Raw genomic sequence first — 14,865 nt, 5'->3', positions numbered from 1 at the left:
TATTCACACTGTTGTACAACCAATCTCCAGAACTCATTTCATCTTACAAAACTAAAATTCTATACCCATTAAACTCCACATTCTCTCCTTCCCAGCCGCTGGTAACCACCTTTCTACTTTCTGTCTCCGTGAATTTGACTCTAGGTATGACTAGTGGAATCATATATAGCATTTGTCTTTTTGTAACTCCTTACAAAATTTAAAATAAAATGAATTCCTAAAAAATACTGTTTGGTTTTTTTTTGTTTTGTTTTGAGACGGAGTCTCGCTCTTGTCACCCAGGCTGGAGTGCAGTGGCGCGATCTCAGCTCACTGTAACCTCCGCCTCCCGGGTTCAAGTGATTCTCCTGCCTCAGCCTTCTGAGTAGCTGAGATTACAGGCGCGCACCACTGTGCCCGGCTAATTTTGTATTTTTAGTAGAGACGGGTTTTCACTATGTTGGCCAGGCTGGTCTTGAACTCCTGACCTCAGATAATCCACCTGCCTCAGCCTCCCAAAGTGCTGGGATTATAGGTGTGAGCCACCGTGCCCGGCCTACTGCTTGGTGTTTTAATTGGAAATGCAAAAGAATATATACATTAACTTCAGGAAAACTGATATCCCTGCAGGATTAAATTATATCATCTATTGATATGGAGTATCTTTTAATTTATTTATTTTTCCTCATATCTTTGGGTAGAGTATTAGGCTTTCTTGTTTTTTCTTGGGGAGTGGGGAACAACTTGAGGATGAAAATGACTATTTTTAAATATTTGATAGAAAATATCAAATATTGGGCTGGGCGCAGTGGCTCACGCCTGTAATCCCAGCACTTTGGGAGGCCAAGGTGGGCGGATCACAAGGTCAGGAGATTGAGACCAGCCTGGCTAACATGGTAAAACCCCATTTCTACTAAAAATACAAAAAATTAGCTGGGCGTGGTGGCATGCGCCTGTAGTCCCAGCTACTCGGGAGGCTGAGACAGGAGAATCACATGAACTTGAGAGGTGGAGGTTGCAGTGAGCCAAGATCATGCCACTGCACTCCAGCCTAGGCGACACAGCAAGAATCTGTCTCCAAAAAAAAAAAAAAAGAAAGAAAATATCAAGTATTTTCTCCTCGAAAGCCATCTGGGCCTTAGGATTTGGGAGGGAAAAAGGGATGAGGCTGATTACCATTTCAATTTCTATAACGACTGTTGTTCATGTTTTCTCTTACCTCTTGAATTTCTTCTGTCATTTTATATTTTTCCAGAAATTTATTTCTTCTTGTTTTTCAAGCTTATTCGAATATCATTGTTTAGAGTTGTCTTATATTATTTTTAAACTCTGTAGTACTAGTAGTTACTTTTCCTTTATCATCTGTAAGAGCTGTTCCTGTCCTATTAACCTTTTTCAAATAACTACCTCTTGGTGTTGTTTTATTCTCTATTAATTTCTCATCTTATATTTATTACTCTTTATTGTTTTTGGATTAACTCTGTTTTTTCTAAGTTTCCTGATTTGAACACCTAGATTACTTGCTTTTCTTTTTTTCTGATAAATGTCTTAAAAACCAGACATTTCCCTCTAAATACTGCTTTAGTTATACCCCACAGAGTTTTTTCTAATTATGTTCCACAAATTTTTATATAGAGAGCTTTTACTGCCACTCATTTTTAAATGTTTATATTTCTCCTTTAACCCACAGGTCATTTCGGTAGTATGTTTCAATATTGTAGATTTATTTTGGTTTTCTGCTGCTGTTCTTTACTATCTTTATTACTACTTTACTATCTTTACTCCTGATTTCTAATTTTGCTGCATTAGGAGTGCAAAGTCATGGGACTTTGACTCTTGGGAATTTTAAAGTTTCCTTTATGACCCAGTACATGGTTAGTTTTTACGACTGTTCGGTAAGTTCTTGAAAACAATGTTTATTCTCTATGTTAGTACAAAATTCTATATACACATCTATGAACTTGAGCTTGTTAATGTTATTAAAACTTTATGTTGATGCTTCTTTGTTTATTTGATCAAATTCTGACAGGAGCACATCCAAATGACCAACTACAATTGTTGATTTATCTATTTCACCTCATTGCTGCTAGATATACATTTATTTATTTATTTATTTATAGACAGAATCTCTCTCTGTCACCCAGGGGCATGATCTTGGCTCACTGCAACCTCCACCTCCTGGGTTCATGCTATTCTCCTGCCTCAGACTCTCAAGTAGCTGAAACTACAGGTGCGTGCCACCATGCCCAGCTAATTTTTGTATTTTCAGTAGAGACAAGGTTTCACTATGTTGGCCAGGCTGGTCTCAAACTCCTGAACTCAGGTGATCTACCCAACTTGGCCTCCCAAAGTGCTGGGATTACAGGCGTGAGCCACTGTGCCCAGCCTGCTATATATATTTATATATTTATTTATATATATTATATAAATATATATATTATATAATATATAATTTATATAATATATATAAATTTATATAATTTATATAATATATATAAATTTATATAATTTATATATATTATATATTATATATATTATATAAATTTATATATATTTATATATTTTATATATATATAAATGTATATATATTTAAATGCCATGTTGTTAGATGCATCAATTGACACAATTATATTTTCTTGGTCTACTGTTTCTTTTATCAGCATATAACATTGCTCTTAAAAGATAACCAATATTAAAATAAATCATATTTGGGAAGGCCTATTTTCCTGATATAACTTTTATTGTTAAATTTTTTTCTCTCTCTGTATTTTTAACTTTGCTGTTACTTTTTGTCTCTGTTTAACTCTTGTTGACAGTATATTTCTGTATCTTTTTAGCCCAACTGAGATTTATATTTTCATTTTGATCCAAGTACTTATTTGTATTTATTGACTTTCCCATGATTTGTACTTATCTCAGCCTTCTTTTTCATGGTGTCCACATGCTATCACATTTCTTTCTCTCCCCTCCCCATTCTTCTCTATTTTTCACTGGGTAAACTGAGTTTTACTCTGACGGTTTGAAACTTATACATTCCATTTTGATTTTTCTAGTGTATTAAGAGCCATACTTATGCTTGTATTTTCTTAAGCTTATCATTATCTTCTTAAGTAACTTGATGTAACTTCTTAAGCTTATCATTATCTACATCTTCCTGCAAACAAGACAGTACCCCATCACCACCGTAAGCAGTGCCATCTCACCAACTGGAGCTGGGGGAGTGGTTGTGGCAGGAAGCAAGCCTCCCAGATCAGAACGCCTCTGGTATGATCATCTGTACCTCTGCTACAACAAATGCTCTGCCCCAGGTATAGAGAGGATGCTGAAAGGGGAAGGAGCGCTCCAAAGCCAGTCTACCTTCACAAGCAGACATGAATATCATGCCATGTCACCCTGCAGCACCCACCCCAAACCCCTACCCCATAACTCATACAATCCACCTACAACAGTAAGAGAGAAACACATTCATCTGAAAAGGATTCTAAGCCCTATCTCTGTTCATAGTACCCAGTCCTCTTTTATTCTGAGCAGCTATTTCAGAGATATAGATAGATATATACAGATATATTAATAGATACAGATAGAGATATAGATATAGATCATCAGCCTTTCTGTTTTATTTGCCACTGTATCCCCAGTGCTCAGAAGAGTTCGCAGCAGGTACTCCCAAAACCATGTTGAATGAAGAGATCAATCAATACATCTTTCTCTTCTTTCACAATCTCGTCACAAAAGATGCCTATCTCTTTCTGAGGCTGTATGATTCCAACAACCTAAATCCTTTTCTCCTCTCTACCAAGATGAATTGTTTCTTCCTCTCCCCATCTTTCTTTGTGGCTAGTCCTCAACCTACCAATCAAACAAGAGTCATGGTCGTCTATGCACATCATAATTAGCAAAGTCAGAAATGATGAATTCCAGTCCCAAAACTAATACCAAGTAGTTGTATAGGCCTTCAGCATGTCACTATATTCTCTCTGCACAGGGAGGAATTGCAGCATTATGATCAAGAACGTAAGTTTGGGGGTTTGAATCGATCGGGCACCAGGTCATGTAACTTCAGTCTCTCTAAGTTTTAACCCATCTGTAAAATGTTGCAGCAATTCTTATTTCTTAGAAGGTTACTCTAAGAATTAACTGGGAAAATGAAAGTATACAGACCCTCCATGGCACACAGAAAGCACTCAGGTTAGATATTATCATACATATTCTTTAAATTATGGAAAGACTGGATGATCTCTAAAAATGCCCTCTAGTTCTAAGAATGTATTACTAACTCTTAGTGTGCTGAAGAAGTCAGAACTCTAGCTTCAAGTGGCACTGGGCTGGGACTGCAAGCAGAGAGTGCAGGTCAAACAACAGCATCCTAGCTCTAGTGCCTAGTGCCTAAACATCCTAGAGCAAGGGCAGTCCCTCACCTTGTGCTAGATGCTGATCTCCTGAGCACTTCTGAAAAAAAGAACCACTTCCTCTTACTATTACTAAGATATAGATTATATTCCTTACCTATAATAAACAGAATTCCTAAACACAATTTCCTGGAAAAGGGGAAAAAACTGTACTACTTTGAAGCAGTAAGGTCTACATTATTTTGGCTTATTGATAAAACCAGCTCTGCTCTGCACATTGAGAATTCATCCTGAAAATACATTTAATGGTAGGTCCCTAGTATAGCATCACGATTTTGGAACAAGAAAAGAACTTTAATTCTTGAGAATACTGTAACTGATATATCAAAAGTCCCAGGGTTACTAGTGAGAGTAGCCTCAAGTGCCAATCAAAAGTGGTATGCTAATAAGCAGTTCACAAAATTCTCAATTATAAAAGAAAAACAACAATACTTATCTTGTCTAACCCATGCCATTACTATGAAGAGCAAACAAAACAATAAAGATCAAATCAAATCAAAGTGTTATAAACTGTAAGGTGTTTCAAAATTTTTTTAACCCACTGAATTTAAATTTCCCTCATGGCTGGGCACAGTGGCCCTTGCCTATAATTCCTGTGCTTTGGGGGCTGAGGTGGGAGGACCGCTTGAAGCCAGGAGTTCAAGAACATCCTGGGCCACATAGTGAGATCCCGTCTCTACAAAAAATACAAATTAAAAAATTAGCCAGGAGTGGTGGCCTGCATCTGTAGTCCTAGCTACTCAAGATGCTGAGGTGGGAGGATCACCTGAGCCCAGAAGTTCAAGGTTACAGTGAGCTATGATCAAGGCACTGCACTACAGCCTGAATGACAAAGTGAAACCTTGTCGCAAAAAAAAAAATAATTTAATTAATAAATGTCCCTCCATATTCAGATGAGAACAGAATTAAACATCTAGTCATAAAAACCTTAGGAAGTTGTTATTATCATTATCCTCATTTTATAGATGAGGAAATGGAGGCTTAAAGAAGTAAAGTAACTCCTGGATGGACGCGGTGGCTCACGCCTGTAATCCCAGCACTTTGGGTGGCCGAGGAGGGTGGATCACCTGAGATTGGGAGTTCCAGACCAGCCTGACCACCAGGGAGAAACCCCATCTCTACTAAAAATACAAAATTAGCCAGGTGTGGTGGCACATGCCTGTAATCGCAGCTACTCAGGAGGCTGTGGCAGGAGAATCGCTTGAACCCAGGAGGCAGAGGCTGCGGTGAGCCAAGATTGCGCTATTGCACTCCAGCCTGGGCAACAAGAGCAAAACTCCATCTCACACACACACACAAAAAGAAGTCAAGTCACTCCTCTAAGGTCACACAACTAGTAAAGGTAGAGGGCTGGTTTTCAAGCCTATGTCTGACTCCAAAGACCATGCTTTTAACCACTATATTACTAAATCCAGACCACCTCCGTGAAAGTCATCAGATTAAAAGAGATGGTTACAAAACGGGAGCGATTCCATGTATACTGTACCTTGTATAACACCAGAGGGCCTCATTCCATGCACCCTGAATGGGGGGAAAAAAACAGATCTTTTCACATGTAACTGTTTTCCTTAAAGGATTTTTAAGATTTTTTAAACTCCAGGCTAGGCACAGTGGCTCATGCGTGTAATCCCAGCACTTTGGGAGGCAGAGGCAAGAGGATTGCTTGAGCTCAGGAGTCCTAGACCAGCCTAGGCAACATAGTGAGACTCTGTCTCTGCAAAAAGTTTTAAAAATTAGCCAGGTGTGGTGGAACATGCCTATAAGTCCTGACTACTCAGGAGGCTGAGGCAGGAGAAGTGTTTGATCCCAGGAGTTCCAGGCTGCAGTGAACTATTAATATAATCGTGCCACTGCACTCCAGCTTGGGTGACAGAGTAAGATTCTATCTCTAAAAGTAAAAATGAAAGAAGAACTCCATGATCCATGTTCTTTTTTCATATATACTTAATTTAGTAATCTGAGTGTTAGATTGAAGTCTAGGATAGCTGCAGAAAAGAAGATGAAATCGACTAAGAGCAAATTATAGAAACACATGAAAACTTTCAAAGAGCTGGTATAAACTGCCTTTTACTGGGCTCTAACACTGGCAAGTTGCATTGGAAAAGGTGACTCCTGTCAAGTGTCACCAGAGTAATTTTTTAAGTAATGCTAATAAATAGACATATTACATTCTTAAAATCATCCCAAATTCCAAAGAAAGTTAGCTTTCATTCTTTTATCTTTTATGATGAGATGGTTCTATTTGAGCAGTGGCCCTAGTAACTTACAGAAATAATCACTGAGACTCAGCTACTCCTGCAATGGCTAAAAACTAAAAACCATTCATGAATGACAACAAATACAATCTATTCTCTATGGTACAAGAAACCAATCACAAGCCCATCTGGGTGAGACCTGGCTAATAAGAACATTATTTGAGGGGGGTACAAAGAGAAGCATGAATTGCCAAGAGAGAAAAGTCATTTATTAGACTGTGACAAGCTTTTAAATGTTTGCATTATCATTAACCAACTGCTTGGTTCTCTGGTTTGTACACCTGCCACCTCCATCCAAAGCTATTACAGTAGCAAACTTGGAAGTGCGGCTGACCTCTAGAACACTGGCGCCCTCTTCTGACCCTTTTGCTGTATTGCATGCACTCAAGCTACTGAAGTGAAAAACGATTAATAAAGCTATTACATTTTAAAATAACTTAAAGACTGTAATTGGATTGTTTGTGACTCAAAGGATACACGACTGAGGGGATGGATACCGCCATTCTCCATAATTTATTTTCACATTGCATGCCTGTATTAAATATCTCACATACCCCATAAATATATATACCTACTATGTAACCACAGAAAATTTTTAAAATAAAGCTATAAATGAATAACTTTGCAGGTAACATTACCTAGATGATTTCATATTTATAATTCCCTGAATAAACCTAAGTTTAGCTTAATAAAAGTAAGAAAATGCAGATCATCTAAATACTATGTTCTCTTAACATCTCAACAGTATATGCATTAGTTGATTTTATTAGAAGAATTATAAAATGATAACAATGACAAATGTACAAAGACTTTACTATGTGCCAAACACTGGCAGTAAATAAACGAGTTTAATTCTAACAACAAACTTATGAGTTAAGCACTACTATTCTCTGCACCTTACAGACGTGAAAAGTGAAGCGTAAGGAAGTTCAATACGTTCCCAGGATCACGCGACTCATAGTAAGGGGTAAAGATGGAAGTCCAAACTCAGTAAACATGACTCTAGAGCCAAAGCCTTAGCCACTACTGCATCTCATGATTTTATACCCAAAATATCTCTGTGAGGTAGAATGGAGCTGATATCATAACAAAATGAAACATAATTAAAATAGAAAAAGTGTAAGTTATAAGAAAAATGACAAATATGTCAGCTAAAATCTCCCACTTTTAACAAAGCCCCAAATTGTACAGATAAAAATATTACATGATACAGTTTAGGTTCCTTCTTCATTCGTCCTTACTTGAAGATTCTTGTCTTCTAGGACTACGATGTTTTTATTCTTTCTTTTCCTCCTCATTCCTTTTTTCCACCAAATTATGTTCTTATTTTTCTTTAAAGAAAAAAAGCTAATCTACATCATATGCTTTATGTTTCTTCTATAAAGCAAACCTACTTATCTATTCTTAAATTACCTATTTCACTGCAACCTTTAAAAAATATTTATATTAAGACAGTACATCCACATGGCATCATCAACTCTTTCTCTTCGATCATTGAAAATAAGATAGATAAGAATCGATCTGGGATTATTTAGCAATACACTAAATATCTATCTGAAGACACATACCTATCTGAAGATGGTCAATACCTAACTGAAGTCATAGCCAATAGTCTAGATCATCTTCCAAGATTTCTAAAAACACTGCCCAGGCATGGTGGCTCATGCCTGTAATCCCAGCACTTTGGGAGGCCAAGGTGGGCGGATCAAGAGGTCAGGAGTTCAAGACCAGCCTGACCAATATGGTGAAATCCCGTCTCTACTAAAAATACAAAAATTAGCAGGGCCTGGTGGAGTGCGCCTGTAATCCCAGCTACTCAGAAGGCTGAGGCAGGAGAATCACCTGAACCCAGGAGACGGAGGTAGTGGTGAGCCGAGATCATGCCACTGCACTCCAGCCTGGGCGACAGAGCGAGACGCTATCTCAAAAAAAAAAAAAAAAAAAAAATTCTAAAAACACTAACTTTATTTTCAAACAGGATATGTAGACACATTGTCTAATAATCTGTGGTTTAAAATTAAACTATCTAGAACTTTAACAGATTCCAGTTTCCTATATATTCATAATATCACAACTTAAAAACACTTAAATGTACTCCAAACACAGTGTAACCAAGTTCATTGTCATTCATGACTAGAAAATTCACCAGGGGTTGAACTGAAGCTTCTAAATCAATGATTTCTCTTTTAAAATTATCCTTTCATTTTTAATACTGTTAGAGTATACTTTGAAGTACAGACTTGGTGAAAGTTTAAAGAATTAAAAACATAAACTGCACCTGTTTTAACTTGTTAGATCTAAGAACAACTGAAACAAGATGGTTATATTTTAGCACAGTAACTGATCACGCTGCTAAAGAATTAATCATAACATTACTCATATTTCCCAATTCTAAACATAACAAAAACAGCACAGGTAACGCTTATGAAAAGGTGCCAAGAAACCAACTCCCCACAATTCCCAGAATTCTTTCTACCTCAGTCTGCAGGATGGCAGCCCTCTGCTCCTTAGCAGTCAAGGACTCCTTCAACACTTCAATGTGCTGTTTACTATCTGAGAACTGGTTTGTGAGTGTTTCTAGCTTTGTCTGCAGGGCGAGTAGTTCTGTGTCCTTTCTGGACAGCTCCTGTTTCACCTGGCCAATCTAGAAAAGAAGTAAAACACTTTAAGGAAAAAAGAAATAAAACAAACACCTCTTATCTGGATCTTTGACAGATCTGAGTCACAAAATATGAAATTAAATGCAGCACGAATTGTGTGATAGGTCATATTCATCTTTTTGCATCACATAATCTTGGATCTCCCCCAACCCTGAGCCAAAAAAAACACACTAAACTTATTCAACCAATAGGGAAATGTCCAGTTTTCATTTATTGTGTCTTCTAAATAGTCTTTGAAACCTCTTAGAAAGGGAATGGAGGGAAAGGAAATTCCAATTCAATTAGATGACTATGAGATAGCAGTAAGCAACTGAACACCACTGTACTGATGAAATGGCTTTCATTTTTCTAGGTGAGACCTCTTCAGAACACGATGGATCAAATGCAGGATGAGGGCAGATATAACACAAAAGGTTTTAGAAACCTCCTAGTACTATTTAAAATTCAAAATCTGCTGCTGTTGTGCTTATTTTTCATTGTTATCTTTTTCATTCTCAAAAGTCTGCATAAAATTCTTATCTTAAAAAGCCACTTTTAATGTTATACATAACGTGGTTTTGTAAAATCCTATAATTTGATGTTATGTATATTGATTAATTTCTCTCTTAACATTGAAAGTATTTTCTTTCAAACACCTTCTTTACATTCCTGTTTTCTAAGAATTTTAAAAATAGTTTTTTACCCTAAATGTAAGCCATGTAAACAGAAATTACATCTGCTTTTACATTATGTCTACCACCTAACAAGGAACTAAAAAAGATACTAATTATTGGAAGTATACATTGACAACCCAGTAATTTTGGTGTCACTGATGAAACAAAAAGTTATCTTTTCATTTTCAAAAACTTGTATCTAAAGTATTGTAACTGAATGTATCTAAAGTATTGTAATTGTAATAATCTTAGGTATAAGGGATAAAGCTTTTGAGAACAATTTCCAATGAAGAAATAAATTTCACATTAATTAAAATTAGACCTTTGAGGAACACCAAAAATAAATTTCCAATTTAGCCTTCTGTTTCAAAAAAGATTATTTTTCTCATATGCATAAAATCTCTTCTGGTCGGGCGCGGTGGCTCAAGCCTGTAATCCCAGCACTTTGGGAGGCCGAGGCGGGCGGATCACGAGGTCAGGAGATCGAGACCACGGTGAAACTCCGTCTCTACTAAAAATACAAAAAATTAGCCGGGTGCGGTGGCGGGCACCTGTAGTACCAGCTACTCAGGAGGCTGAGGCAGGAGAATGGCGTGAACCCGGGAGGCGGAGCTTGCAGTGAGCCGAGATTGAGCCACTGCACTCCAGCCTGGGCGACAGAGCGAGACTCTGTCTCAAAAAAAAAAAAAAAAAAAAAAAAAAAATCTCTTCTTAGAAATATATTCATTCATTCAACAAATATTTCTGTATGCTTACTGTATACAAAGTACCTGAGGATACTAAAAACATCAGTGGAAGATAATTTTAAACGGTGGCTATATTCATCCTGCAAAATAGTATGTACCCAAGAGTTACCACACACTGTAACAACGTGGAGTCTTTTATGATATCCCTTCACCAATAAAAACAACCCATTAATACTATTCCACTCCCTAACACACTGATTGTAACAAAAACACATTTGTTATATGAATTAATATTTTGGGGATGTTCGAAGTGTTACCATTTTCTCAGCTAAAGAACAATGACTTAAAGATTATTCAAATTTCCAGCTATCTCCAATCATGTGGTCAAAAATAAATATAAAAATCTGTTTCGTCATCATCTGCATTATTAAGTAAGCTTCAAATCACGCTATATTGACCTTAAAGACTAAGAAAGAAAGAAATGAAAAGCAGGGTTTAGGCCGGGGTGCAGTGGCTCATGCCCATAATCATAGCACTTTGGGAGGCCAAGGCAGGTGGATCACAAGGTCAGGAGATCAAGACCAGCCTGGCCAACACGGTGAAACCCATCTCTACTGAAAATACAAAAATCAGCTGGGCATGGTGGGGCATGCGTGTTATTCCAGCTACTCAGGAGGCTGAGGCAGGAGAATCGCTTGAACCAGGGAGTCAGAGGTTGCAGTGAGCCGAGATCTCGCCACTGCACTCCAGCCTGGCAACAGAGCAAGACTCTGTCTCAAAAAAAAAAAAGAAAAGAAAAGCAGAGTTTAGAAGCACAAATTTTCCTTAAAGACTGAGAAGGGAAGAGATTATAAAGGGGAAGCAAATATAATACAAAGCTTAGGAGCACAAGGCTTTGCAGACAATCACACATCAGAACTAAGCTAGCTCTGTGTCCCTGAATAATTACTTTCCTAATCAGTTTCCTAATCAGTAATAAGGAGAAATTATATGAATGCCACTGTACTGTTTATGGATTCAATAAAATAAAGCGTGAAATGTGCTTAGCCTGTTGTCTGATTCAATGCAGAAATTACTAATAGCAGCTATTTTAAAAAGGAAGTTATCGATCAACCTTCCCTCTAGCCAATATATGGTTTCCATAAACCAAATTAGACCCTTTCCACCAAAATATTTCCCTTTTTAATATCTACTATAAAGTGGACCATAAATAGCAAATCTACCAAAGTAGCCCAAGTTTGGTTTTTTAAATGCTATATTTTTTTATTCTAGTCTTAGCCACAATTATTTTCAGAAGCAGTTTTTGCTGACACTTTGACAAATGTGTGCACAGCCTAGTATAGGTCAGTAAAGAACTTGTAAGCAGTATGTGGAAGAAGACTGCTTGTATAAAACCAAATCCTGCCTCTTACTAGCTGTGTTTTCCTAGGCACCATTCTGTTACCTCAGTTTCCTCATCTATAATTTGGAGTTGATAATATGTCTAACTCAGCACGTTATAAAATGTTTATAGTAAGTGTGCAAGTGTTAGCTACTTTATTATTCAGCCATCCCTCGGTAACAATGGGTCCATGGGGGACTGGTTCCAAGACACACCTTGGATACCAAAATTAATGAGTGCTGAAGTCCCTGATACAAAATGATGTAGAATTTGCATATAACCTATGCACATCCTCCAGTATACTTTAAATCATCTCTAGATTACTTGTAATACCTAATACAATGTAAATGCTATGTAAATAGTTGTCATACTGTATTGTTTAGGGAATAATGACATGGGAAAAAAGCCTGTACATGTTCAATACAGACACAACATCCATTTTTTTACCCTGAAAATAAAAAACAGTTGGTTAAACCCACAGATGCAAATCCACAGATATGGAGGGCCAACTGTATTTTATTATGTTCTGAATTGAAATTTTAAGTCCATTAGAATACTGAACTAGATTTAGATACCTGAAATAAGTCTCTTAGTAATTTTAATTTACTAGATAAATACTTTCTATACATCTGTCCTAAAGAAAGTAACATTTGTGGCAAAATCACTCACTGGAGACTTAAAGATAATGTCTACATAAGAAGGTAAAGCACTTTACTCAAGAGTTTCAAATTCAAATAAACTCTAGGTGATGGACCTAGAACAACTGCATATATTCTTGTACCTAGGAAGAAAAGAAGGCCGCCATTCATATAAACCAACAATAAGGGGTTGAGAAAAAAACAGGCTTTGAAATACCATCCATAGAGTGACAAAAGCAACAATAAAGTACCAGGTACAAGGCTTCCAGAACATGTGAAGGCTCACTGCACACAAAGTGACATGTGGGTCAAACTAGTGAACAGGAGTCAGTTAAAGAGCAGAGCAGGCTGGTTAGTGCTAGTAATGGGCAAAGCTGCCAACCACAGAGAATGAAAGGGTAAGCCGCCCAGAAGCCATAGAGCTAGCAGGGTCCCACTGTGGGGTCACTGCACACAAAGAGGTAAATCTTACGGCAAAGACCTCAGCCTGAAGACCAGCCGCTCTCTTTTTCAGCTCCTCCCATTGAGCCTCTTTCGAACTTAGTTCCTCCTTCAGTTGTTCTACCTGTTACGACATTATTATTCTTTTTCACTTATGTGTCAACTTAGGTCTTCTTCTTATCTACTTTTGAGGCAGAATGGTAACTGGAAATAACAATAACTTATATAATACAATCAAATCTGTTCCCCTCATTCCCTCTTCAAAGAGCCATAGGTAGTTTCTCTAAGTTCACAGGTTTTTTTTTACCCCACAGTGGACTGGAATGTGCTAATCAACAAATGAAAAACATAAACACAGATCATACTGCACTATGTCTTGTTCTCAAATTAGGGTGAAAAACCCAAACTAATAGAAAGTTGGTTATGTGAGGCCAGGCGCAGCAGCTCCCACCTATGATTATATCCCAGCACTTTGGGAGGTCGAGGCAGGAGGATCACTTGAGGTCAGGAGTTCGAGACCCGCCTGGCCATCATAGTGAAACCCGTCTCTACTAAAACTACAAAAACTAACTGGGCATGGTGGCGGGCGCCTGTAATCCCAGCTACTCAGCAGGCTGAAGCTTGAACCCTGGAGACGGAGGTTGCAGTGAACCGAGATCACACCACTGCACTCCATTCAGCCTGGTCGACAAAGCATACCTCCGTCTCAAAAAAGAAAAAAAAAAGTTGCGTATGTGAGTTTTTAACTTCTAAAACTGAAATGAAAGTAGTAGAAATAATTCATAATAGAGTCTGAAGGTAGCAGAGGAGTATTCTGTAGACTTATATGCCAGGTATGGGCACCATGGCAAGAAGCCAGAAACTGGAGGGGAAGTGATGTTATCATTCCTTCACACTACTGGGATGTTTCAGTTTTCATTTCTAAGAACTTGGAGAATACAACTGGCAAATAAAGGGGGAAAACACTTATTTTCTGGCTAAAACTTTATAATTACAACCATAATGTTTAATTAAACCACAACAAAACGGGTAAATTGATAATTGTGATAAACTAAATCCTCCAACTTGCCTAAATAGTTTACAGAATCAAACTAAATGACTTTGGATACAAGGAAGGAACACTGTGACTGATTATAAACACAGACTGATAGGTCTTGGTGGTTTCCATCTTTGTCATATTACACCTGAAGTGCACGTGGGAAGCAATAAACCTGACAGCAAGTGGATCTTCCCCACAGGATAGGGCAAAGAAAGGGCTTTCCTTTACAGAACTGTATTTGGAGGGGAAACATAACTTCATTTAACCCATTTCATTAAAAAGCCTCTTAGGGCTGGGCATGGTGGCTCACGCCTGTAATCCCAGCACTTTGGGAGATCGAAGTGGGTGGATCACCTGAGGTCAGGAGTTCAAGACCAGCCAGGCTAACATGGTGAAACCCCATCTCTACAAAAAATACAAAAAATTAGCCAGGCGTGGTGGTACGCACCTGTAATCCCAGCTACTCGGGAGGCTGAGGCAGGAGAATCACTTGAACATGGAGGCAGAGGCTGCAGTGAGCTGAGATCACACCACTGCACTCTAGCCTGGGTGACAAGAGCGAAACTCCATCTCAAGCCTCTTAGGGTTTTGACTTTTTAAATAATTCACAAGAGGTAAAGAACTTGATGTTTCATATAGTGAGAAAAACTCATCTGGAAGTTTTTCGGAAGTACTAATAGATATGAAAAGTTAAACCGTGACAATACGTATGTAGCCTCATACA

At 37.8% G+C, this 14,865-nt stretch overlaps 1 protein-coding gene across 28 annotated transcripts in view; it reads right to left on the bottom strand.

Moving 5' to 3' along the window:
- The window catches only part of ERC1 (ELKS/RAB6-interacting/CAST family member 1), a 511,501-nt gene that overhangs the window by 380,808 nt on the left and 115,828 nt on the right, over nt 1-14,865 (bottom strand). For 13 of the 28 annotated variants that reach the window (XM_054527822.2, XM_054527828.2, XM_054527816.2 and 10 more), the window contains 2 exons: nt 13,134-13,226; nt 9,120-9,287 (listed from right to left, as the gene is read on the bottom strand). In XM_054527822.2, coding sequence (XP_054383797.1) covers nt 9,120-9,287; nt 13,134-13,226 — 261 coding nt within the window. The remainder of the gene's footprint in view (nt 1-9,119; nt 9,288-13,133; nt 13,227-14,865) is intronic. The other 15 variants (XM_063711693.1, XM_063711688.1, XM_063711689.1 and 12 more) reach the window with 2 other exon arrangements.

Source organism: Pongo abelii, chromosome 10, assembly GCF_028885655.2.
Source record: "Pongo abelii isolate AG06213 chromosome 10, NHGRI_mPonAbe1-v2.0_pri, whole genome shotgun sequence".
NCBI classification, from domain to species: domain Eukaryota; kingdom Metazoa; phylum Chordata; class Mammalia; order Primates; family Hominidae; genus Pongo; species Pongo abelii.
The sequence above is the reverse complement of the archived record's forward strand: the minus strand, read 5'-3'. Positions and strand labels throughout refer to the sequence as shown.